At 40.1% G+C, this 25,962-nt stretch overlaps 1 protein-coding gene across 4 annotated transcripts in view; it reads left to right on the top strand.

The window, feature by feature from the left end:
• Positions 1 to 25,962, top strand: part of LOC121519818 (rho GTPase-activating protein 42) — a 154,282-nt gene that overhangs the window by 51,848 nt on the left and 76,472 nt on the right. For all 4 annotated transcript variants that reach the window (XM_041802841.1, XM_041802824.1, XM_041802833.1 and 1 more), the window contains exon 3: positions 2,767 to 2,828. In XM_041802841.1, coding sequence (XP_041658775.1) covers positions 2,767 to 2,828 — 62 coding nt within the window. The remainder of the gene's footprint in view (positions 1 to 2,766; positions 2,829 to 25,962) is intronic.

Genomic DNA, 25,962 nt, shown 5'->3' with positions numbered 1-25,962 from the left:
TGCTCCCTGCTCTTTAAAAGCTTTGGTGTGTAAATGGACCAGAGTGTCTAAGATGATGCATGGCTCCCCATGCCAGGCCGTCGTGGCTGATAATGATGTTGCTGTGTTGGCAAGCACAGCAGCTCGACCGCTGCTAAATGGTTGGACACAGGGTGACAGAGGCTGACCAACAGGGGCCACACCGTATCTGGCCCCCTATTTAATGAAGCCGTGAAGCTATCAAGGCACTATTTTCTGGCAGATAAGATTCGATATATTGTATGCTGAATTCAGCTGGCCCTGCAGAATGTAATATAAGCTGGGGAAGTACAGCCCAGATGGTGTGAACACATCCGTCTCTGCTATATTGTCACAGTATAGTCTAAAGCCTTACAGGGAAAGAGAATTAAAGGGCGCAATTACATCTGGACAATAAGGACCAAAAGTCATACTCTGATATTTTTAGCTAAATGCCAATACACAATTTTTCTGTAAAGAAATAAGCTGGATCAGGACCTTTGTTATTATTCTAGTAAAAATCAAACAATATTGTTACCACAGCAACCGAAGCAGAAGTCCTTTACCCTCAGTATCAGGCGTTTTTAATCCTTAACTATCATAGATTACAGCCAAACAGGCCCCCAAGAAAGATTTTTTTGATAATGAAAAACAATAACAACATATATGAAAAAAAAAATATATATATATACATATTTATATATATATATATATATATATATATATATATATATAGTGCTTATCAAATTTATTAGACCACATGTCATATTTGCCTCAGAGACCATCCAGCATCATGAAGTGCTTTAATGTGGACTCTTTCATTTTCAGTCAGCTCTCCACGTTTTACCATTTTGAACAGGAATGAGGAATTTCAAACTGAATTCATCTTTTTATACCCAAATTTGAGCCGGCTCACTGGGCTTCTCTGAGAAGTCAGAAATTAATCAAGCATAACATTCAACCACTAAAACTCATTTTTCTGTTCAGGAATGCAAGTAAATAACTATAATTTGACATATTAATCAAGAAATATTAATGTGTTTTACTATTTTTTCAGGGGTTTTTTTGTAAATCAGTAAATTTGAAAACTCATTATAACAATAATAATTCTATTTTAGCATTAAAAATATCATTTGGGTTAAAGAGCTTCTACATATTGGTGTATTAACCATTGCAGAAACATAAAAAAATGATTTTGGTAATTACCAATGCTGTTAATTTAGGGCAGCTGTGGCATAAACCTTACTTTGGTTAGGGTTAGGGTGGTCTAATATATTTGTTAAGCACTGTATATATATATATATATATGTGTGTGTGTGTGTGTGTGTGTGTGTGTGTATGTATATCATTATATTAGCCTCACAGCATAATTGCCTAAGTCAAATTTTAAGGTTTTTAGGAAAAATAAAGAAAAAGCCATAACAAGGACTACTTCACAAATAAAAGTGACTTAAAACATAATCATTAATTGATGACTTTAAGCATATAGTGATTATGGAATGTAACAAGCACTCTGATTGGCTGAGGATATAGGCAGTCGGGCACAATGAATCAAAAGCATTTGGAGAGTAGAGTTAGGCAGATATCACGATTTGGCCAAAAAATTACTTCGGCAATTATACTATGATGCTAGCGATTGTGACATTATTTATAATGGTAAATGGTATTGGCTGAAATAAATGCTGGCACAGTGGATATTGACAAAAATCTAAAGATGTGCACCCCTGCATTAAGATAATCCATCCTTTTATCCATAATTTTCTTCTGCTCAGCCGCAGGCGGTTAGCGGTGGCAGCAGGCATAGCATGTGAGCCCAGACATCCCTCTCCCAAGTAACGTTATCCAACTCCTACTGGAGCGATTCCGGGGCATTCCCCAGACAGATGGGATACTCAATCCCTCCAGAGAATTCTGGGTCTACCTTGAGGGTTTTCTCCCAGTTGGAGCAGCAGCTCTAATTGGGATAAGCTAGATAAAATGTTATTTCCTTATTTGGACTTAACATTTAATGAAGATTATCTTTTAGTAAACACACGATTTAATGTTAGTGATTCTTACTGTAAACAGTCTTTTACAGAGCATGCGGCCTGACATCTCTCCAAAATAGTTAATTCAAGATTGCACTTACCATTTGCCAGATGAAGTCAGAAGATGTTACTTTAAGACGGTATAAATAAAATCATTAAAAACAACATTGTCATACTCACTCTGTCATTTGAAAGTACTTCTATATTAAAATCTCTATATGTTTCCCAGCCCTGTTGTATGCTGCATTCAGCTGGCCCTGCAGAATGTAATATAAGCTGGTGAAGTACAACCCAGATGGTGTGAGCACATCCGTCTCTCCTATATTGTGACAGTATATTGTAAAGCCTTGCAGGGGAAGAAAATAAAGGGAAGCAATCAGAGGGTTCCATTTAATTGAAGTATTGTGTTTTACTGCTATTCTTGGTTTTAAATTGGACAGCTGCATGATTTTATTAGGTTCTAAAATGTGCTGCTCTGAAAGCTCTGAAGCTGCAGTGAAAATAAACATTTTAGCACCGTGCTACAGTGCTAGTGGGGTGCCAGGAACATCTGATGTTTAATGACTGAGCTACTGTGTTAAAAGTATCTTTTTTTATCTGTAGAATGTAATAAAATGCCACTAGCACAATGGGAGACATACTGTCTATGATGTGTCATACATTTTGGTGCATTTATTGACCAAACAAATAGTATTTCAGCTTTAATATGGCATTATTGAAATGACTTTTCTTTGTGTTTCAGCCCAGTCCTTCAAAGAGTTCTCTCAGCTGTTGAACACTGTGGAAGAAGAAAGGAGACGCTTGGTAAGAATGAAATTTAGACTTTTTATTAAAGCAAGCTTGAACATGCATAAAACATAAGGGCTCATGCTTACTTTGCTTTATAAGGAGAACCACTTTAGCAGAAATTTGTTTGTCCTGTCATATTTGTATTTATTTGGACTGGTGTCATCTGGTGAAAAGAATTGAATCTGCAGGTTTCTAGCCTCCCACTTCCCCTCCAGAGCAAACAGAGCTGTCGAAAGCACTGTGGATTCTGCCACTTTGTGTGTACACAAGTCACCTTATTCAGCTCTGGAAGGACCTGGGAGGTGCTCTTTTGAAATGCAACGAGGCTGGAATTACCCCAAAACTCTCCTGACAGTGTTACAAAGAGGCAGTAATGGGAACTGAAAGAGGAAAACACCTTCTGGTGGTACACAGTACATCAGAAATGCTCAGCATGTTTACATGCAGTTGGAAAAAGTTGAATTAGTGTTAATCTGACTTGTAAAATGCATGTAAACATGTTAGGCTCGGTCCTGTCTATGACTTTTATCCTTACACTTCATTATCCAGCGCTCCTGTAATACTCAAAACAAAGTTATGGGGGTTTATGGTGAAATCTTCCCCTATGAACTGGGGCGACCCTATCAATGCCTGATTCGTCATTAGTGGTGGTTGTCGGCATTTATGTTAGCAGATAGAACAACCTCAACATGCAGTCATACTGCGAGAGACCTTTTAAAATGCTTGTTTGAAATAATAGGGCCATAATGCATTGAAAGAACATTAAATGATGCAGTGAGCCATCAGGTCCCTTTAAAACCAAAGTTAGAGCTGTCAAACACAGTCCCGGTGTGTGTTGGCCTCCACCAGGGCTGTTGCTTATCTCCAGTTCTGTTTGTGATTTACAAGGACATCGATGCGCAGGAGGGTTTTCTGTTGGGTGACCTCGGAATTCCATCTCTGCTTTTCACAGATGATGTGGTTTTTTTTGACTTCCTCAGCCAGGGACTTCCAGCAGGGACAGGGGCAGTTCGTAGCTGAGTGCGGAGTCAGGGTGAGTCAGCACCTCCAAGGTTGAAGCCAAGGATCTCTGCCGTAAAAAGGTGGATTGCTCCCTTCAGGTGGGGAGGGTGTCTTTGGCCCAAGTGAAGGAGTTAAAGTACCTTAGGGTAACAAGTGAGGGTAGAATGACTGTGCAACCACCTGGCAGATTGGTGCAGCAGCAGTAGTATTGCAGATGTTGTACTGTACCATCGTATTGAAGTGGGAGCTGACCTGGAAGGTAAAACTCAATTTAACTGTTGATCTTCGGTCCAACCCTCAACTATCATGAGCTCTGGGTAATGACAGAAAGATTAGGAAAGCAGATATAGGCGGTCGAAATGAGATTCCTCAGGAGGGTGTCTTAATGGTTCAGGCATCTGATCAGGACGCCTCCTGGTCGCCTCTATGTGGAGATCTTCCAGGTGTGTCCAGCTGGAAGGAGACCCCAGGGTAGACCCAAGTCTTGCTGGAGGGATTTTATTTCTCATCTGTCCTGGGGGCGCGTCAGAATCCCCCAGGAAGAGCTGGAAACTGTAGTTAGGGAGAGGGTTGTCTGGGCTGAATTGCTTAGCCTACTGCCACCTTGACTGGGCTCTGGATAAGCAGAAGAAAATGGATGGATGTCAGTGTTTCAAAAGTCATTCTGGGAGTTTTTCCATAATGCTCACTTTGGAGTGTGCCCCTTGAGAATCTAGCATAAAATGTATGGAGCTGTAAACATTTGACATACAACCAGTTTGAAGGTGGCTAACTTGTCAGCAATTTATTGGCAAGGTCAGCTGGAAGAAGACCCATATTATATAGTTGAGAGAGGACATTATCTACAAGCAATAGAGGCAGATATACTGCCACTAATAAATTGATTGTCCTGCTTTGCATGGATGCTGATGCAAGAACAGTGGCATATCCAAATTTAGCTTTAACTGTAGCTCAATTTTAACTCAACTCAACTTTAATCAACAATACAGCCAGAGGTCTCATCCAGTCACCCCGAACAACACCTTCTATGTGTTGTTGCCCAGCTGGATGTGAAATATGTCCCATGCCATGGATATGAAAACATTCTGTCAGGCATGTTCTTAACTGTTCTCGCACTGTATCGGTTCATTGTGATAAGTTTTGCCTAATATTCCTATTTCAGGGTAATTGTTCAATATCTTCACCTCTGTGTGACTCTGAATTTTTTCTTACTTCTTCTGACTTTTTGACTTATCAGCTTTATAGTTCTCAGCAAGGCTTCCTCTTCCCTCTAACTGTGGAATAAGAGAGCAGATCTGCACTGAGCATTTTGTTTTGTAAAAGTCGACTCTTGTGGGTGGTGCTGAAGGTGCCTCAAGGCAGGAATTACCTTAGACCACATACTTGAGCCGTGCATCTGATTTACCAAGTCTGATATGCAAATGAGATCAGCGGCAGGTTTTTCAGTCATAGACTTTGTAACTAACTGAGACATTTTCATTAGGACTCTGTTCTCCGTGAAGGAGCTGAATACAAACTTTTTATAGACACTTTCTCAGTCTAAGGGGGCGAGAGATTGATGCAGAAAAGATTAACTTGGAATAAAACTTTAAATGGCTGCTACAAATGGGACTTAAGGGCAAACACGCTGAACAGAAAAGCTGTTCCAAGAATAATGGATTGATGCACTGTAGATGGATGCAATGAAGTACTCCCTTGACTGGTTTAGGGGTGTCACGATTCCAAAATTCAAACTCTGATATAACACAGTGTCTTAACACATGATGGCCATTGTATTGCATCATAAAAATTTAATTCGAATTTCAGGCTCCACCTGTGAATGGCACGACATCTACCGCTCTTATTTTGAATGCAGACAAACAATCGGTCCTGTTGTTGCACAGTCTGTCATTACAGCTGTCTTCTTCTTCATGAAGGTTTGCAAACAGCTTTCACATGTGCTACAGTCACTGTCCTGCAGTATTACTGCGTTAAAGCTAGGCATGTTAAGATAATGGGGGGAAAAATGACATATATACTCTATATTGCCAAAAGTATTCACTCACCCATCCAAATAATTGAAATCAGGTGTTCCAATCACTTCCGTGGCCACAGGTGTATAAAATCAAGCACCTAGGCATGAAGACTGTTTCTACAAACATTTGGGAAAGAATGGGTCGCTCTCAGGAGCTCAGTGAATTCCAGCATGGTACTGTGATAGGATTCCACCTGTGCAGTAAGTCCAGTTGTGAAATTTCCTCACTCCTAAATATTCCACAGTCAACTGTCAGTGGTATTATAACAAAGTGGAAGCGATGGGAACAACAGCAACTCAGCCACGAAGTGGTAGGCCACGTAAAATGATGTAGCGGGGTCAGCGGATGCTAAGGCACATAGTGCGCAGAGGTTGCCACCTTTCTGCAGAGTCAATCGCTACAGTCCTCCAACCTTCATGTGGCCTTCAGATTAGCTCAAGAACAGTGCGTAGAGAGCTTCATGGAATGGGTTTCCATGGCTGAGCAGCTGCATCCAAGCCATACATCACTAAGTGCAATGCAAGGCGTGGGATGCAGTGGTGTAAAGCATGCCGCCACTGGACTCTAGAGCAGTGGCGGCGAGATTTTGGACAATTCCATGCCTCCATTTTGTGGGAACAGTTTGGGGATGGCGCCTTCCTGTTCCAACATGACTGTGCACCAGTGCACAAAGCAAGGTCCATAAAAACATGGATGAGAGAGTTTGGTGTGGATGAACTTGACTGGCCTGCACAGAGTCCTGACCTCAACCCGACAGAACACCCTTGAGATAAATCAGAGCAGAGACTGAGAGCCAGGGCTTCTTGTCCAACATCAGTGTGTGACCTCACAAATGTGCTTCTGGAAGAATGGTCAAAAATTCCCATAAACACACTCCTAAACCTTGAGGAAAGCCTTCCCAGAAGACTTGAAGCTGTTATAGCTGAGATGTCGCTGTTTCACATGCCAGTCAAGACAGGTGAGCAAATACTTTTGGCAATATAGTGTCTAAATTCACAGGTTTATGTAGATTTTATATTTTTTAAAGCTTTTCATTTCTGTGACTCCACATGAGAGTTTTCCTCCTGACATTCAAAGTGCAGCCTCATTTATGACAGACAGAGCTGCCCTTTTAAAGACATGGGTCACCTCTGTGCAGGCCATGTAGCTTTATGGGATATCGTGTCATCCTAATCAGTTTGACAAGCATAAAGTCACCGATCATAAATTCATATTGCTTGTAGAGGTGATGAAGCAGGCTTTTTCTCCCCAAAGCTGTAATTCTTGTAAATGATTTAATTGCTGTAGATAATTTGTGGCCTATAGCACCTGTGTCAGGTTGAACTAGTTATGCATGGATAATTTAGAAGCGATGCTTTTAAAATATTTTTCCCAGGAAGATAATTTCATTTCGTCTTTAATTAATTGCTACATTTGAAACTCTACGGCCCTTTGATGAGATTTTAGAAATAGGACTGAACTGTAGACATCACAATCACATCAGTGTTTATTTATGATATTTGCCACTCTGAAACAAAAATTATACCAGACGGGAGAGGGTCTTGCCCCACTTTCACTCCCCTTATTTCCTGCCTGTCATTCAGCTGTCCTAAAGGAAAAATATCACCCCCACTTTTGTTCTTGGTTGTGGAAAACTGTCAAAGAATAAGCTAGTAAATTCTGAAGACCCAAACCAAACAATACTCTTCTCCTAAACTGGATGGTCAGAGAGCCTGGTGCTTCAAACACCAGTGACCCCAGTACAGCTCATCTTAGCGTGGCAGCTCAAAGAGGAGCCACTCCATCTGAAGATGAGGCCTGATTTAATCACTATCTGCCTTAATACATAGCCCAGCTTCCATGCTTTCATAGGGCCGATCAGACCAACATCTACTGTGACTGACATATTTATTATTGAGGAGTTTCTCATATAGCCCCACTGCAAAAACACCAAACTACTCCTTTAAGATGGCACTATTTTCTTTCTTTTAAAGGAGAGAATTTTCTTCACATTTCCCTGAAGTTCCAATCAGTGCTGATGGTAAACGGAGTAAATTGAAGGAATAAATTTCTCGGTATGTGTCTCACAGAGAAATCAGAATGCTCCTGCTTTCTAAGCTGAGCTGGAGATGCAAAAGAAGAAAGATGAGACTTTGTTATTACTGAGATAATGTCATTATTTTTAACATAGTTTGCTCTAGTTATGGAAGCTTGAAATCTCCTGAAAAACAAAACAATTTAGAGGCAGTGTGTTTGACAATGACTTTTTGTGGTGGTTTTGTAAAACTGTCTGGTTGCTTTGTTATTTGCTGTGTCTTCAGTTCTTTAACTGGTTAGTTCAGTCTCAGCCAGTGGAGACCAGTATTAATACAGTCACTGGTCAAATTTCTGCCTCAGAATTGAGTTTTGCAATGCCATCAGTAGTTTAAATGCATGCAGGTTGTAAGGCCAATGAGAGGCATAACTGATGCCACCATTAGCTTAAGCCTGCCACTCACATAAAGATTTCTACCCCACAAATACTCACTGATTTTCCAATTTTGTTCATACAGAGTGCAGTGTTGAACAAGAGGACCAACTCAGCACACCACACACTAACATATTTTGTTTATCAGCTGCCAGAGTCAGCCTGGTCTCATCTCTCAAAATGCCAAATATTAGCTGTAAAAGGTGACTTAAAGGGGACATACTTTATCCTTTTAAGACAAGTTTATGTTTATATTTATATTTATATTTATAGTTTATTTTGGTCTCAGAGGTGCCCAAAACATGCCTCTGAAGCCTGTATCTGAAAAAAACACTCCAGTATTGGATTTTTGTATTTCTAAAAACCCCTCTGTTTCAGCCCTGCTCAGAATGAGCTGTTTCTGTGTCTGTTTCTTTAAATGTTACTGAGCTGTCCGAAGCGGCAACCTTGCAAAACTTATAAAGCGGCAACCTGAAAAATGAAGCCAATGCGGAAGTGCAAAAAAATTGCAATACCGCGGGTGTCCACTTGAGGCTGGCTGCAGGAACACCGGAAGTCCTGTCTGGACACATGTTAAACAGCTGGTTTTGACACTAGAATAAACTGGTTTACAGCCTGGTTTAAAACATCAAACGTGTCTCATTAGCTAGTGTCTTATTGTGCGCCCAAAAACTGCTCACAGACCACGAACGGTTTGTTACCTACCTAAAATATTAAATAACTCCAAAGCAAAAATGCATTTAGAGATATTTTTGATGATTTATTTAGTTTTGAGCAGATGATGCTGTGGTGTAGTGTCTCGCCCAGTCTCAGGTCGACTCTGACTCGTCCTGATTCGTGCGCTGGAGAGTTTCTTCTTGTCTTCCAGCACCTCCTCCAAGTCTTGGATCTCCACAGGCTCCATGTTCATCCAACATGGATGAAGTCTCGTTCTCCTGGTCTGATCTGAGCTCACCCAGTTCACTCTGCAGGTTCTGGCTGATATCCTTCTCCTGATTGGTCAGTTTGGTTTCATTCATGTTGTCCTTTAGCCTCGATACCATTTTCTCCACAGCATGGGTGATCAGTGGAACCTGAAGCTGAAATTGTAACTCCCGCTCCAGCTGCACAAATGTCTTGTTCCTTGCGGCCTCCAGGTTGGCTGGCTGCTCTCTCCTCAGCATGGCTTCATTGAGATTGTACAGCTCATTGAGAAGATCTCTGAGCTTTGCTGCCTGCTGCTTCCATTTGTTTGGGGTCTGTAGGTCACTTGGATCAGCCATATTCTCAATGCCCAGTAGTAGACGTTGACAGAACCGCAGAACCCAGAGGTTACGGTCTTCCTCACTGTCATCACTGTCGTCATGACTGTCTTCATCCTCTTCTTCCTTTTTATTTGAATTATCCTGTATTTCCTGAAGATCGTTGAGATCGTGATCCAACTGTTTCTCCAGCAGTTCCATCAGAGCGTACTTCACCAGCTCAAAGCTTCTCAGTAGACTGTCATCCCTGTCTTCATCCTTTTGTCATAACAAACACAGAGCATGGAGCTGTTTTAAAGTCCACTGTTGTCTCCACGACGACACCCCTACAGTTTGTGTATTCTTTTAAAGATAAATGTTCTTAAAGTGGCGGTTAGCTACACTAACATTCCAATAAAATGCTGTTGTCATGGCAAAATCCACAAAAGGGGCAGAACACATTGTTTAAAGAGTAACCTAACCCTCACACCATTTTTTTAGGAAGTACTGTCAAACTCAGCAGTTATTTCCCACTTTTCCCACAATGTTAACTTCACTAGTAACTTTTGACAGATGAAATTCTGGGGTCACAGCAGGCTCCACCAATCAGAGATGTCTCTGTGTTGCTGTGGGATTGTGGGTAGTGCTTTTGCACAATATTGCAAAAAAAAGCCTTCTACATGAATATATGATTTCCCTGTTCATCTTTTGTTTAAAGGAAGAATCAAATTCATTAGTGGCAGAAGCTGTTGTCTGAGGTCGCAGATAAAGCCGGGCTTACACTGTACTTTTGTTCTTCTTATTGCCAGTTGTTTTGCCGTTCTAGTGATCTTATTCACACCTTCAAATCCTGTACAGAAGCTTTTCTAGCAAACCTGAAACTTGGATGACTTTCAGGATTATTTAAAGATTAAATCCACGCCAGTAAATCTGATGTTGAACATCTTTTAATCCACTTTTAATCGGTATGATCATTTCTGTTGTTAGCCACTAATGCTAACTGCTATATTGTTTTCCCATAATGCTTTGTTATAGGCCAATGGCAGGTTGCTCTGTTTATGATGTCAGCCTGTATCAAATCGTATGCTTTAACACTTAGATTATGCAGAGACAGAGAGGCTGTGATGTGGCCTTCTGTGTCACTGCAGACAGGAGCTGCTTTGAATAATGACACAAATAGAGCCAATGTAAAGAAGTGCAAGGACCTTTTTTGGAAATATGTGAATATTTTGAAGACTTTTTGTCACAGAATAGATGTTTTGTTACTTTTTGGTCCCCAGGAGATGGGAGGTCAAATTTGGGCAAAATAATCTTCATTCCTTCAATTTATTGTTTACTGTGTGTCACACTTGAAAAAAAAATCTGTTTAGTTTTTTTTTCTTTTGTCTTTATAGTCCCATAACTTTTTTTTTAAATTCAAGTGACATTATTGCAGCACAAATATTCTTAAATCCCAGGTTGTCCTGAAGAAAAGGATGTTTAGGGCTTGACTGTGCAACACGGGGTTGATGTTTTACAACCTTTTTAAGACAAAAAGTCAAGGTGAGACAAAACAGTTAAAAAATAGTGTAGGGCTCGAAGGGTTAAAATGAAGAGATTGATTGTGTTGTCTATATGAGCATTTATCATCCTTTCACACTCAGATAGCATGTGGTAAGACTACCTTGAATGGTTAAGGCATAATCAAAATCTAAAAAGCAGCATAGACTCTGGTAATGTAGCTGCTGTGGACCATGAGAGAGAATAGTGGGAGTGTGAAGCCACTCTAGTGTCTTAAATCAGTTAAATAGCACACAAGAGGAACATTAGAAATATTGTGAGTTAAAGAACATGTATTAGATCTTCCTGGGTCCAAAACAGGATGTGAAGAAGTCGTAAAATAAACTCAGTGTGACACAGGGCTGGTCTGCTCTCACAGTCTGGATGCCTCAAACTCTGCTCTGACATATGGCTGTGACTCTGTCGTTCTGGTGAAGTGGTGGTCATTTGATGGCTGTCGAGGACGATCAGAGCAGATTTGAGCACAGCAGGATACAGAAAGGATGGGGCATGATTTTCAACCAACTGAAGAGTCATTAGTTTTTTTCTTAAATTTGAAGATTTCATGTGACTTTTATAAAATCTTAGAAATACCATTTTCCCATAATTTCCCATCATTTGGCTGTAATGTGGTATAACCAGAGGGTCAGTCTCAAAACCATCAGCAATCATCGGCAATCATCATCTATCATCTGTCATTTATGAGCTTTTGATAAATGCTTTTCACCTCTAGGTGAATTTTTCTTTAGTTCCAGTGAAGCCAGCACTTAGACTTAAATGACTTCCAGAAAGAATTTCCTTTTCATGTAGCGGTAACATCTGCAATATCAAGACTGTTTTTTTTTGTTATTCCTGGACGAGTCCACAGTAGACTGCACGTAGGAAACCACATTTATAAGCCTGAAGAAAAAACACAGTTGAAGAGATTTTCTTACAATTAAGGTGAACTGAGTTTGCTGGAATGAAACCATAATGATGTAGATGTGTAAAAGTGAAAAGGGGAGCTTGGCCAGGTCTGTCCTTAAAGGGATATTTCAGTATTTTTGTGGATGAGTTACTTAGCAATAAAAGTGGCATTCACCTTCAGTGACTAGTCGGCCTAGAGGGGTACTGCTTCTCCCTTAAAAATGTCTAAATGGTATAGCCCAATGCTGTGAAATAATGGAAGTAAATCCAGTTTAACCATAGTAAAAATATTGCTCATAAATGGCAAAATGATGGTTAAAAAATACATTAAAATGCATATATCTGTAAAAATTGTGCAACATTTGTTGCTTGGCAAGCCGGTTAAGGGGGTCGCTGTGTGGTATTCTTTCTTGGGGTCCAAAATCCTTAGCTACATCCCTGAGCGTATCTGCTCAGATGTTTGGGTCTGCAGCTTCGTCAGAGACATCAACAACAAGCTGGAACTCGTTACTTCAGCTCAGATGTCCACCTCAGTACCTGACACAATGTTTTCAGCAGGTCATATCTACCAATTTATTCCCAGAAAGTTTAACTACTATTGCTAAGTACCTTATACAACTCAACTTACTGAGTTGTTTAAGGTATCCCTAAGAGAAGAAAAAAGCAACTTTTAAATTGCATGTTTTTAATGGAGTTTGGTTTCTGATGTGTGATGAAATCTCACAGCTGTTTGGCTTTACACCCCTTATCAGGGGGATTTGTGGCTGAAGTTCAAATGTCTGATGATGATCTCTAAGGGATTTTTAGCTGTATGTTAGAATATCTTCAATATCTCTGCTTGTTTGTTGTTAAAAGGTAGCATTTTGTAAGTGTACACCAAAACCTGCTGATATGTGGGGTTAACTTTTTTTTTTTTTTTTTTGAAGATTTGGCAACCAAGCAGTAATTTTCAGACAACAGCTTTGCATGAAATGACTATCCCTAATACACTTCTCATAAAATATTTTTCCATCGCAAAGAATGCATACTGTATATTTAGGGATCACAAGCCTACAGTGCACTCCAAAAGTTTTCAGACCACCGTCACTGCAGCCTGATGCTACAGTTGAAAAAAAAAATCTCATTAATCTACACAAAAGAATCAATAATGACAATGTGAAAACAGATTTGACAAAAAACATCTCAGCAAAGATCCAGAGAAATGGGAGGCATTTGAGCTACATTTCAAGTGTTTTTGCAAAAGGTCGTAATGTTTATGCCAATGTCAGTTTTTTATTTTTAATAAATTTGCAAAATGTTCTAAAATTCTGCTTTCACTTTGTTGTGATGCAGTACTGAGTGTAGATTGATGACAATAAAAATGAAGTCTTTTGACTGTAGCAACAGGCTGCAACAAAACAAAACTGAAAAAGTGAATGAGGTCTGATAGTTTCTGAATGCACTGTAGATGCCACAAATAGGGTGCGCTACCCTACAGCTTGACATATTCACATCATTTGTATGCAAGGAAACACAGAAGCAAAGCAAATGCATATTCATGCAGGTGTTACAGGTTTCTCTTTTCAAGAAAGCACCTCATTTCAAACGGAGCAAAGAGACAAAAACAAATCAAGATGACAAGCGGAGTCACGCCTGGACTGAATAACAAAAATTAAAATGACTGTACAGCTGAGTAGGAGGTAACCTGTGATACAACTCCAAAACACAACAGCAGAGTAAAAAACTTAATAAATCAAAGCTGCTATGACTAGTCACAGGCTATAGGACACAGGCAGAATTTCACTCAGATGGGACAAATAAAAAACTATTCATAACAAACACATTTCCCTCCTCCATACTGTACCCTTCTCTACTTGCTTCAAAAGCATCTTCTTTGCATCATCTGTTGTCTTTTTTTAACCCAGCCATGTTCAGATCACAGGGATACAAGGCAAACGGCTCTGATCTCTGCACTCGGAGCTGTTGGTTGATTGTAATGTTTGTGATCCTGTGAGTAAAGCTTGTTCTGTACTTGTTCTGCATGTGCAGTGTTTCGACTCTCTGGGGACACGAATGAATTTATGTCACATGCAAATATGTTTGTAAAAATCCATACAAAGTGAAGACAACATGTGATTACGTTTTACCCGGGAGATCAAGCTGACATGGTGTTTTCTTTAAGAGTAAAAGTATTTTCTCTTGTTTTAATCTTTTCAGCTCCAATAAATGAACAGTACACAGCGTATGACTCATCTCACTTTGGGGTGTAAAGCTGTGATTGACAGTTTTTAATAAGCTACTGTAGGTACTCTGCTTATTTTAAGCATATTTTATTACTTAAACTTAACTCTTCTCAAGGTTTCTGTCTGCTTTAAAGGAATTTTTATCCTCTTCACTGTAACTTTGCTAGATGTTTCCTAGTGCTGAATTCACAATGGATTATTTTGGGTCTTTATAAATTATTAACAAAGAGTCTAGACCTGCCTTCCTTGTAAAGTGTCCTGGGACAACAATGGTAGTGAACTGGTGCAGTACAGAGAAAGATTCATCGATTGGTATTCAGAAACAGACTGAGCATGTTTAGGTCAAGGATTACTGACTGGATTGTCAGGTCCTTGACTTTAACCGTGCATCTCAAAGGTCTACATCCACCAGTTTTAATGCATATTTTCAATTTTAATATTAAAAAGCTTGACTGGGGCCCCAGCTTGCCTAGCAGTTAGTTTGCACCTCATGTATGCAGGCAGCCTGGGTTTAAATCTGGCCTGTGGCTCCTTTCCTCCGTGTCATTCCTAATTTTCTCATTCCTGTTTCTGACTATCCACTGCCCTCCTCTATGGAAGCAGAAATATAGAAAGTTATATAAAAAAAAAAAGCATGTAAAAAATCTTTAAAAAAGAAACAAAAACTTGACTGGAGATGCTGCAAACTCAAAAAAGCCCTGGCATATTGCAAAGAAGTTTTAACATTATGTGGAGATAAAATAGAAGGCAAAAAGTAGATAGTTAAAGCGATTAGTTCATGCAAGAAAGAACAAAAACACTAAAGCTACATGCAGAAACTGCAGAACCTGTCATGAAAAGGTCGGCTGTCTGTCATGTCAAGTCATAGAACACTGCAGCCGGGAGAAATGGGAGAAAATGGGAGAGAGTGAACAGATTGGACGGAGGTGAGTTTCTTCTTTCTGGGGGGTTTTAACAACCATGACTTCAACAACATTTCTGCAGGATGCAGCTACTCGTGACCGGCCTCCACTCACCTCAGTTGTTTTCTTCTTGAGCATGACATCCTTTTATGTGTGTCTCCTGCTCACAGGAGCTGACTTGGTCCACTAGTTAGCAAAAGTGGGAGGGCTGATAGAGTGTGCGCGTGCCTCCCTTTGTTTTTCACTGAGGAGAGGCTTCTGTCTAGCCACTGCCATAAAGCCCAGATCAGTGGAGGGCTGCAGTGATGGTTGTCCTTCTGGACCTTTGTCTCATCTCTACACAGGATCTCTGGAGCTCAGTCAGAGTGACCATCAGGTTCTTGGTCACCTCTCTTACTAGGGCCCTTCTCTCCTGATTGCTCAGTTTGGCTGGATGACCAGCTCTTGGAAGAGTCTTGGTTGTGCCAAACTTCTTCCATCTGAGGGTTATGGAGGCCACTGTCCTCTTGGGAACCTTCAATGCAGCAGAATTGTTTTGTAGCCTTCCCCAAGTCTGTGCCTTGCACAAAGATATTTCCATTAAAGTTAGAATAAAGATACTTTTTCAGGTTTGAAACTTTTAAGGTGATTTAGAAACATGCATGTGTCTCCACATGTCTTTTAATTAGGGCTGTCCTGCATTAATGCATTAATCATGATGTAGTTAAGGTCTATAGTTAGTGAATACATTTTTTAAATCACATAAAGTGGAATAAAACAAAGAATAATGTGGATTAACTGGAGAGACTGCGAGGTTAGAAAGCTGATCACACTCTGTACAGGAGAGGAGAGAGCAGACACATCTCTGCTCACAGCAGTGTCTGAAAAGTTCCGTCATGTGTTCAAGTAAGTCCGGTACTCTGAAGTTTCTGACGTAAATACGTGCGCTGTGACACCGCTTGAAGTCGGACCTCAAACTCAGAAACATGGAGGAAAAAAAGTCTTTTGGATCTAATCGATCAAAATGAATGTTCATGTTATTTTCCTTGTATTTTATTTAGAAAATACAAAGTTGTGAACTGAGAAATCCAGAGTTTTGAGTTTCATTGAAAGCAGCAGCTCGGGTAGTGGCTGCCATCTGATTACAGGACGCCAGGGTGTGTGTGTGTAAGCTAGGGCATGCATGGCTCTGTTACACCTTTGTGTGAATTGCTTGTTGCGGAACAGAGACAGGCATTCCTTTTCACCTTTATAGTGGAATCGCTGTGTAAAAATGGCTCATGACAAGATCTTTCTACTGTGCTTAAGTTCACAGCATCTTTGATCCTCCTCAAAAATGCACTTTTGACTTAATTTGAAGTCAAGACATACCGAGAAGTCTACTGACCAAAGCACACATTTAGAAACATCCAATAAAACGTCAAAGGAGAGTGCAGACTTTAACAGGACTCTTCAGCCGGTCAGCAGAAGAGAGCTCTACACACTCTGGCTTCACTTCCAGTCAGCTCTTGCTCCGTCCATCTAAATAAAAAGTCCATAGTGCCACATCATTGGCAGCCATTTTGATCGTTTACATAAATGTGTTTTTATTTGCTTCCCATTTCAAATAAACTCTTTTGACTGGCCCAACCTGAGTCAGGTCTTAATAAACCCTTAGAGACTCCCGAGGCTATTTTGCTTCTGGTTTTTTGTTTTGTTTTGTTTTGTTTGTTTTTTTTTCAGCTGTTCAACATAGATTTTGGAGAGCAAGCTCTGTATACTTTTTGTATACTCTCAGCACCCTCATGACCAAAAATGCTCCACTGAAACCCATTAAAATCACAAGTTTTGATCCCCTAGCCATCGCAGTAAACATACATGTGTTTTTTTATATCGGGCTTTCATTTGGTAATCATTGCTTTAAACTTGCAGTTTTTTCAGTTCATTACCAAATGTCATCCATTTTCCTATATTCGGCATAAAGGAAAATTGCATGTTTTTCTTCTGGTTTCTCATTGCCCAATAATGACTGATTGATAAGACTTAACAAGGATGTCTCTGTGTATTGTGTGAAAAAAATGTATTTGCATTATAAGCAAAGGGGATTTTATGTTAGTAAACTGGCATTTAAAATAATTAGATTCCAGAAAATTCATACAAATATAAAATTTCTCATTTGGTCACATATTGATTGAAAAGAAAAGTGCAATAAAGATGGGGAAAACTATAAGTGTGTAATATTCTTATTGCCATTTACGTACAGTGTCCTTTTTTGGACACAAGGAGTCGTTGAGTGTAACAATTTTTAAAAAATCTTTCAATGTGAACAAAAAAACACAAATGTAAAAGATGCTGCTCATCATTGACATATCCAAGGCTGTGATAACCTTTTCAAGGAAATCCAATTTGCATGTAGTTTATGAAATTATTTTTGTGTTTTTTCCACATTAAAAATAAGGGGATTTTATTGTTTTAAACTGGCAATTAAAGGGTTAAATTCCTGAAAAATCAACTAAATTTGATATTAACCATTAGGTCTCATGGTGGTAAGAAAATTAATGCAAAAAAGTGTGAAAAATATCAATGTATATAACAATATTTTTACTGCTATTCATGTATGGTGACCATTTTTGGACACACTAACATTATTTTGAGGATAACTGAGGGTTAAATCTGTCTAACTGGGAGGAGGGGCCAAATGTAGACACTAAAGAAAATGAAACATGAGCTTCTTAGGTTCTCAGGATCTGTCTGCAGCAATACGGCACATCTAGATGATGCTTTTTGTCCCATATTTTATCTTTAAGTTAACAAACTGCAGCTTTGGATATTGCACTTAGCTGCAGTTTGGATAAAATCTGAATTATTTAGGTAGCCCTACGGCTTTCTCTTTTCATTTTAACAGTAAATTGACAAATTTCTGAGGTAGTTTTTTTTACACATTTATTTTTTGTATGCGAGTGTCTGGCTGATTTTTATGTCCTGTTGAGCTTTAAAGGTACAAAGTCAGAGATGACGGCGTACCAGTTATAATGTGGAGATGATTTTCATGAGGAGATGTGCCAGGCACACAAACTCATCTGTCTGTCATTGGCTTAAATTTAGTTCATTGTCAAATGATGAAAGACAAAACACTTATTTGTTGGAGCACTTTGCACTGAGCAGCCTCTATTTTGTAATTCACTGACTGTCACTGGATGAAAAAGCAGCGAGGAAATTCCTGAAATGTTTTCCAGCTCAGCTTTATCATGCTGTGTGCATCTGGATGTGCAGATGACCAGAAGGTTTCATTCTGCTCTCTTTGTAATATGAAAGCAGTTGGTCTGCAGACCTCAATTAGCACACCTCAAACCAACACGTGTTCCCCAAATGTATGAAATTTCTCTTCACCAGGGAGCTATACTTTCCTCCAGAGATGAAATATAGTGAATTTCATGAGTTGGGACCAGACTCTCTGCTTTACTTTAAAGTCAATGGCTGCCAGATGGTGCTCTGTTTGCAGGGTTTGTTACTGCTAATAGAGTACGGCACACAGATGTGCTAGTCACAGCCCATGGTTGGTAAAAAGAAACTTGACAAAAGCAGACTTAGTGGGTGCAAACTTTTGGAAGGAGACACTTAGGTGAAGCACATTTATTCCTCTCCCCCTCTTCCTCTTATTTCACATGTGGACTACATTTCAGGACTAAAAATAGACGAGATGAATGAGACTGTGTTAAAGTCAGACATTTTGAAGCATATGGAGGGGAAAACTGCCCTTTGTGGAATGTTAACTAGCATACTGTGAATCAGAGGTACCTCAGCTGCTGGAGGTAGACTCTCACCAGTAGCCCAGTGTCTGCCGCTCTCGTCGAGCATGAAGTGTTTTATTGTCTGTTGGTTTGGCAGCTGGCCAGGCCTGAAATCTTTTTGCTTGTGCACTTTGTGATTGGCTTACCAGCTACCCAAGTGTGTTATTCTACAGGAAGACATCCCAAATGCTATCTTTTAAGAAAGATTTCTGCTACAATTCCCCTGCTGGTAACCCTGCAGCAGCATAAAAAGTGAAAGTGGTTCAAGTTCTGCATGGGCTGAGGAGGTTCAGCTCAGCTGAGCGTGGACGGCATTTAGGAGTGGAAGGCAGTGCCCTTATGTTGTGGCTTTTGGGCTGATGGTCAGGAACCCCTGGGAGGGAGTCTTTTATAGCAGCGGTGGAAAACAGAATGGGTTTTTCTGTTGTTCAGAATGGTTACTTCTCTTTTAGGATTGTCATGATAGATGTTGATGTTTCCAGGCAACCAGAGCAGTTGGCAGCAAGAAAGATCCACTCTTGAGTTATATCCTGGACTTGTTGTGTTTTTTCGCAATTAAGTTGACAACATATGTTGAAACCTGTGAAAACAAAGAAGATGGATAGTTCAGGACACCTTTGAGAGAAAGAACGGGAAATTTCTATCAAGAAACACCCAAAAAAGGTGAAAAGAAGACCTCAGTCTCAACTGCAACTCCTGGCTAGCTTAAAAGCTAGCAACAACTGCCAGTAACTGCCACGGAACACTGCCTGACCAACAGGAGACTACTGAGTGCTACCTACTGAGGTAGGATGGGGTGGCGTGTATGAACGCAGTGGCTGGGCGCTCAATCACTAGCAGCAATGCAAAGCCCTACACTTACACTGGAGCTGGCGGCATGCCCACGGGGTTTACATCTTTCCTGGTGGGGATTGTCCGGAGAGCAGGGCGCTCGGAGACTGAAAGGAGGAGGACATGGAGCAGCACAACAGCTACAGCCAGTGGGGAGGAAGCAGCAACGGCATTGTGCGAGAAGGCGGAAGCGGGGCAAACAAGCTGGGCTGCAGGCTAGGCTAAGAGTGGCCCCACACAAACCTGCCCTACCAAGCATCTTTCTCCCCGATGCCCGCCCCCTCGCCAGCAGGATGGATGACATAAGACTGCGGATTTTTAACCACCGCTTGGACGACTGTGTTTGCTGCTACAGAGGAGACTGCCAGACATAATTTCTTTGCGTTTTTACAATACAATGACAATAAACAACTATCTATCCATCTATAGCAGATTTTCAACCATGTTTACCATTTGAGTAAGAGGCGCATCGGTTCAACATCAGTATCTGTGATATCCGCACATTGACAAATAATCTGGCATAAACAGATATCAGTAATTTAATGCTGGCATCAAGCAGCCAACTGCTGATTTAGAGAAGGTGTTTTTTTAACAAACTGATTTGTTTTTATTGGTCAAACATGAGAGAAAATGTCAGTATTTGGAAGTCTCAAACCAAAAAAGTACTTAAAAAATCCAAATGAGGGGAGCAGGTGGCCTAGTGGTTTAAGGTGCTCCCCAATATGCAGGCGGCTTGGGTTCGAATCCAGCCTGAGGCCCTTTACTGCATGTCTCTTCCCCACTCTTGACCCTGTTTCTGACTCTATCTACTGTCCTCCTCTATCAAATAAAGGCACAAAATGCCCAAAAATAAATCTTAAGAAAAAAAAAAAATCCAAATGATGCATCTCTAATTTTAGTTATATCAAATGACATACATAGATAACCTTTTCAATGCCATGGCAACAAAACAAATGAAGTAACAGGCACACACTCATGGAACTGCCCCATGTTGGGCAAGAGACACCTTCTACTGCTCAACACTACAGAAAAGTTGACAATCTTGGTTTCTATCGTAGTGTTTAAAACAGTTTTATTTTTAATATTTTTCAATGAAAGAAAGTTGTTCTACAACTGGAACCTGTAAATCTGAGCATACACTGCCATTGCAAGCGGACTCATCAACAGTCGTGGTGGATTGTCACTTCATACTGTGCGACTGAATGGCCTATGACACACCACCATCACTTATGATTTATATGCTTACAGTATACAGAATGATGTTCATGTAGAAACTGAGGTCTCACACTGTGTAAGTGAAGTTGGAATGGACTGTGAAAAAAATCAGTTGAGTTTCCTTTGAAAAAGTCTCACATACTGAGGCTGAAGTTGTATCCAGTCATATCCTGGCTCTTAAAATACTCCAAAATTGAGGATTCTACTTGTGGTTCTGCTCTCACTGTGGAGTCATATGACCAAAGTTTCAAACACATCAGAAATCCCTCAGACCAACTGGGAGCAGCTGGTCAGGCCTTAGTTCAGGTCATGGTCAGCTGTCGTTTCCCCCGTACACAGCTTGACAAACACCTGACCCAACTGAAAATCGGAGTGAATTCCAAGTGAGTCGTGCAACTTAAAAATTGTGGCTGAATTGGATGGAATTTGCACAGTGCATGATGGCACTGACTGATAACCAAGCAGGTTGTGCCTCTACACATTTCAGTTTTTGTGATTGCAAGCTCAACACTGATTTATTAATTAGTGGGGATGCTGAGCATCCATACTATTGATATTTTGACTTCATTTGTTCAAACATCCTTGTCATGTGTAACAGCATGAGAAAATTGTAAAAAATGTGATGAAAGTTCTCCAAACTTATAAATAAATCCAATAAAACAAGAAGTCAGTACTTCAGGTCTCATTGTACGTCATTCAAGTTTTAAATGATCAGAGATAAACTTACAGCAAAGGCATGACAAGCTCTCTGTTCTCAAGAGCTATCCCTTAAATCTTTAACAGCTTGGTAATTTTCCAACTGTAGCGTCTTTATTTTTCTCTCAGCAATATGTGCAAGACTTTAATTCATTTCTCATTTCCTCTCCTCTATGAGATGAACAAAAAACAGTCCCCTAAGAGCTGATTGTCTGCCATGTGTTGTATTTATTTCCCACGTTGGAAGTTTCCTCTTGGTTTACATTTTCTTTAACAGCCTTTAAACGCCTTAAAATTGCACATAATTTGTCTCAGCCACAAAACAGAAACCAAATGGTATGAAGTGTGTCAGTGTGCTTCTGCTGCTGTTTTCTCAGGATTTAACAGTACAGTAACTCGGCTCTGTGGGTAACTTGTGTGCCGGCCTGCTAACTGAGGAATGTCCCGTTGACCCTGAAACAGCAATATGAAATAAAGGCAGCCATTGTTCTACTACACCCACGGTGGCTTGTTTAATGAAAGTCTGAAAGTATTTGGAAAGGACAGTATCAAACCCACTCAGCTGAAATCAACCTACATGAGCAGGAGTCAAGGACGTCAATCATTCTTTACTTCAGTCCTGAATATTAATGAAGCTTCTGAAGCTTTATAATACCACTCAATACCACGTTTGAAACAATAGATTCTCTGTATTTTAAAGACTGATAGAGTTAAAATGTACTGAACTTTTAAAAACTATATCTGATACGGAGGATAGGTGGTTACTTACAACACAGACAGAAAAAAATGAACCATCTCATTTATCATTGATGAGTTGTGTGGGTTTTAAAGAATGGATTTCACCTGTAGAAAGAAAAACCTAACTTTGTTTCTCTTAATCATAAAACATTTTCTGTGAATGATAAGCAAGAGGGTTCCTGGTGTGAATCCAAGTTGGGGTCTTTCTGTGCTATAGTTTGCATGTTCTCCCATGTATGTGTGGATTCTTTCTGGCTATTGCCATGAAAGGAGCCATTTGAGACAGTTCTGCCATCTGAAAGGGTGCCTCCTTGCCACCTATCTGACTGTGACTGTTGAGTGGTCATGAGAATAACTCCATGATTGTCATCAGAGTGACTCTGTGACTGTTGAGTGGTCATCAGAGTAACTCTGTGAATGTTAAGTGGTCATAAGAGTGACTCTGTGACTGTTGAGTGGTCATCATAGTGACTCTGTGACTGCTGAGTGGTCAGCATAGTAACTGTGAATGTTGAGTGGTCGTCAGAGTGACTCTGTGACAGTTGAGTGGTCTTTGTAGTAACTCTGTGAATGTTGGGTGGTTATCATAGTATCTCTGTTCGTTGAGTGGTCTTAAGAGTTATCTGTGACTGTTGAGTGGTCTTTAGAGTGACTTTAGAGTGACTCTGTGACTGTTGAGTGGTCTTTAGAGTGACTCTGTGACTGTTGAGTGGTCATCAGACCAACTCCATAAACAGGATCCTGGCACAGTTGACTCAAGGTGATAAGCAGGAGAAGATGGATGAATGCATGGATGCATGGGGGCATGGATGGCTATGACACACTATCAAAATTTTAAAACCACCCCTTTATACTGATTCCCCACAACATTTATACAGTGTGCAGCATTTTTCCTGCATTTTTTTGCTCATCAAAAGCAGGACCATTGGTGTCTAGAACTGCCTTTTTCTTTGACATGATATCAAAGCAGGTATCATATATCATTTTATCATTAAATATCCTTGCTGAAATCCTGGCATTGTTGCAACCCTGTTTGCTACACCAACTCCCAGACTGCTTTTTGACTGGTGAAACGTATTTTTCTGACACAATTGTTATAGTATGATATTTTTATGAACCTCTCGCTGGCATGCTCTAGTAGGATCTGTTAACAAAAATGCTTTTATAATGAACAGGCAAAGAACAAAGCACCTCCAGTCCTACAGATTGTTTGGCGAACCCGAGTCATTTTAACAAGGCAAACCACGCTGACGCGGTGCATTCCAGGTGTATCTCCTGTTCACACGGTGGCTGAGTGAAAACAAACCTCATACTGTCACAGTTTTAAAGCCTGTCAGCACTGCACTGCAGTGATTCCTTTTCTTCTCACTGCCTCTCTGCTTGGTGCTTGTTATGTGTCACTTATAGAAAACAGTATAGCAAGGTCACAGATTCCTCTTAAACAAAGCGCTTTCTCTGCTGATGTGGGCATTCAGTCTGCAGACAGCTGTTTTGTGGAAAAGTGTAGAAAACAAAAGCAGGTATTAAAACAGTTTTCTGGTGCTGACTTAATGCATTTCCTCATGTCGACTGTGCTAAAGAGGGACTGGATCCCACAGAGCCTGGCGGGCTGAAATACCTCTCCCAGGCGAGAGTTTTATGTCCTCATATATCTACCTGAAGCTCCACTAGACACACATTAATTAATTCATGAAATATGGTTGTTAAATATCTATGTAACTTCAGCAGACAAATTATCTGGCTCACTCAGGGTCCTTGGTAAACTCCGCCTGCCAGCTTTACTAACTCAGTGACGGCTGGCGACATTTTTTAGGATCCAATTGAATTTTTTATGATGACAGTTGAGCTGGCGTTGTAAATGTTTAGTTTCTGTGCATTTGGGGCTGCAGTGAGGATCTGGCTGCACTTTCACAATGGTTCCCCTCACAAAATACAGCCCACTCACACACCTGAGTGACAGTCAGCCTTCCTGTTTTGACACACAGGTATCATGAGTAAATAATAATGCTATTTTTAAGTTGCTGTCACACCTCATGGAGTTGATTTTGAAGTGTTTCAAGTCAAGTTTTCTCAAACAAAGTTTTACTATAGGAAGGATATTAAAAGACATTTAGCTATTGTTGGCAAAATGCAAAAAACATCTGCAAATAGCCCTTCTAAATATGTATGGAGTAGTCTGATCAAAGTGTCAGCTGTCACCAATTATCTAAACAGGATAAGTGTCTAAATTTATATATCTATATATACAGTGCTTAACCAATTTATTAGACCACCACCCAAAGTAAGGTTTATGCCACAGCTGCCCTAAATTAACAGCATTGGTAATTACCAAAATCATTTTTTATGTTTCTGCAATGGTTAATACACCACTATGTAGAAGCTCTTTAACTGAAATGATATTTTTAATGCTAAAATAGAATTATTATTGTTATCCATGAATGTCATCAGAGCCTCTGTTCTAGTTCGCTGTTGAGGCGTTGCGTGGTTCGGCGAGCCTAAGCTTCCTTTAAGTTCAGTTTCGTTCGGTTGGAGTATAACTCAGAAAACAATGACAAGTTTCATTCAAGTCTGTGGAAAACAGTTCGCTTTAGTCCGTTGTCAAGCCGGCGTCCTCTACTTCTCTCAGTGGCAGCATTCCCCACTACCTGAGTCTTGTGACGGCATTTAAAGGTGACACAGTCGCAGCTTCGCACACGCTGCTGTCATGATGCATTCAAGACTGTCGGACATTCCAACACAGCCTAACCCATTGGTTATTTCACACATGAAAACCAATCCAAAACAATTTACAAAGAGAAAAGAAAAGAACGGAAGAGGAACTGTATCTGTTATGCTTATTCCATATATATAGCTTTAGGAGGTCACTTCCAGGAAGGTCAGAACTGTACAGTTTGTGACATGGCTGTTTCAGTGCTGACAGAATTTCAGACTTTATCTTTTTTCTCTTGTGAAATGAGCACATAATTTTTAGCACAATTGTAACCATGGAAAAACAAGCTCCAGGATAGTTACAACTAGAAAAGCACTCGGAGACCTTCGCCATTAGCCCCATCTCCCAGTAGTAAAGAATCCTTTAAAAAATTCCTGGATCCAGACGGTGATCCGGATCACTTCCAAAATCTAATCAGTTCTTCCTTATGCCATTTCTGACATTCTCTGAAAATTTCATCAAAATCTGTCCTAAACTTGATGAGTTATGTTGCTAACAAACTGACTAACAAACCCTACCGATCACATAACCTCCTTGGCGGAGGTAATTAGTGATGTTCTAAGGTGTAGGTATAATTTTCCATCTGATTAAACCTTTTACTTTGTTTACTCTAAGGCTGCCAAAATTAGATTTGTATATGTTGACTTAAACTATGATAAAACAGTTGTTAAGTATTTTATACATTTGATAAGAAAAACATGTATAGGTCTTTTTGGGGATTTCTCAGTCAAACAATTAAAATTGATGTTTATTTTTGACAGCATTCTGTCACATTTTCTTTTCATGTGGGTCTCTGGGGGGCTCCAAGGAAAAGTGATGGGGAAACGCTATTCTAAATCAAAATAGTGCAAAATAGCGCTTAAGACGGAGCGTTTGACCAGTATTGTTGGTCTGAACTGATAGAAAATGTTCATAATTAGTTTAAGCGACTCATAATTCTGGTGCCAACAACAGAGGA

The sequence above is a fragment of the Cheilinus undulatus genome, linkage group 2, assembly GCF_018320785.1.
Source record: "Cheilinus undulatus linkage group 2, ASM1832078v1, whole genome shotgun sequence".
NCBI lineage: Eukaryota > Metazoa > Chordata > Actinopteri > Labriformes > Labridae > Cheilinus > Cheilinus undulatus.
This window is presented reverse-complemented; position numbering and strand designations above follow the sequence as displayed.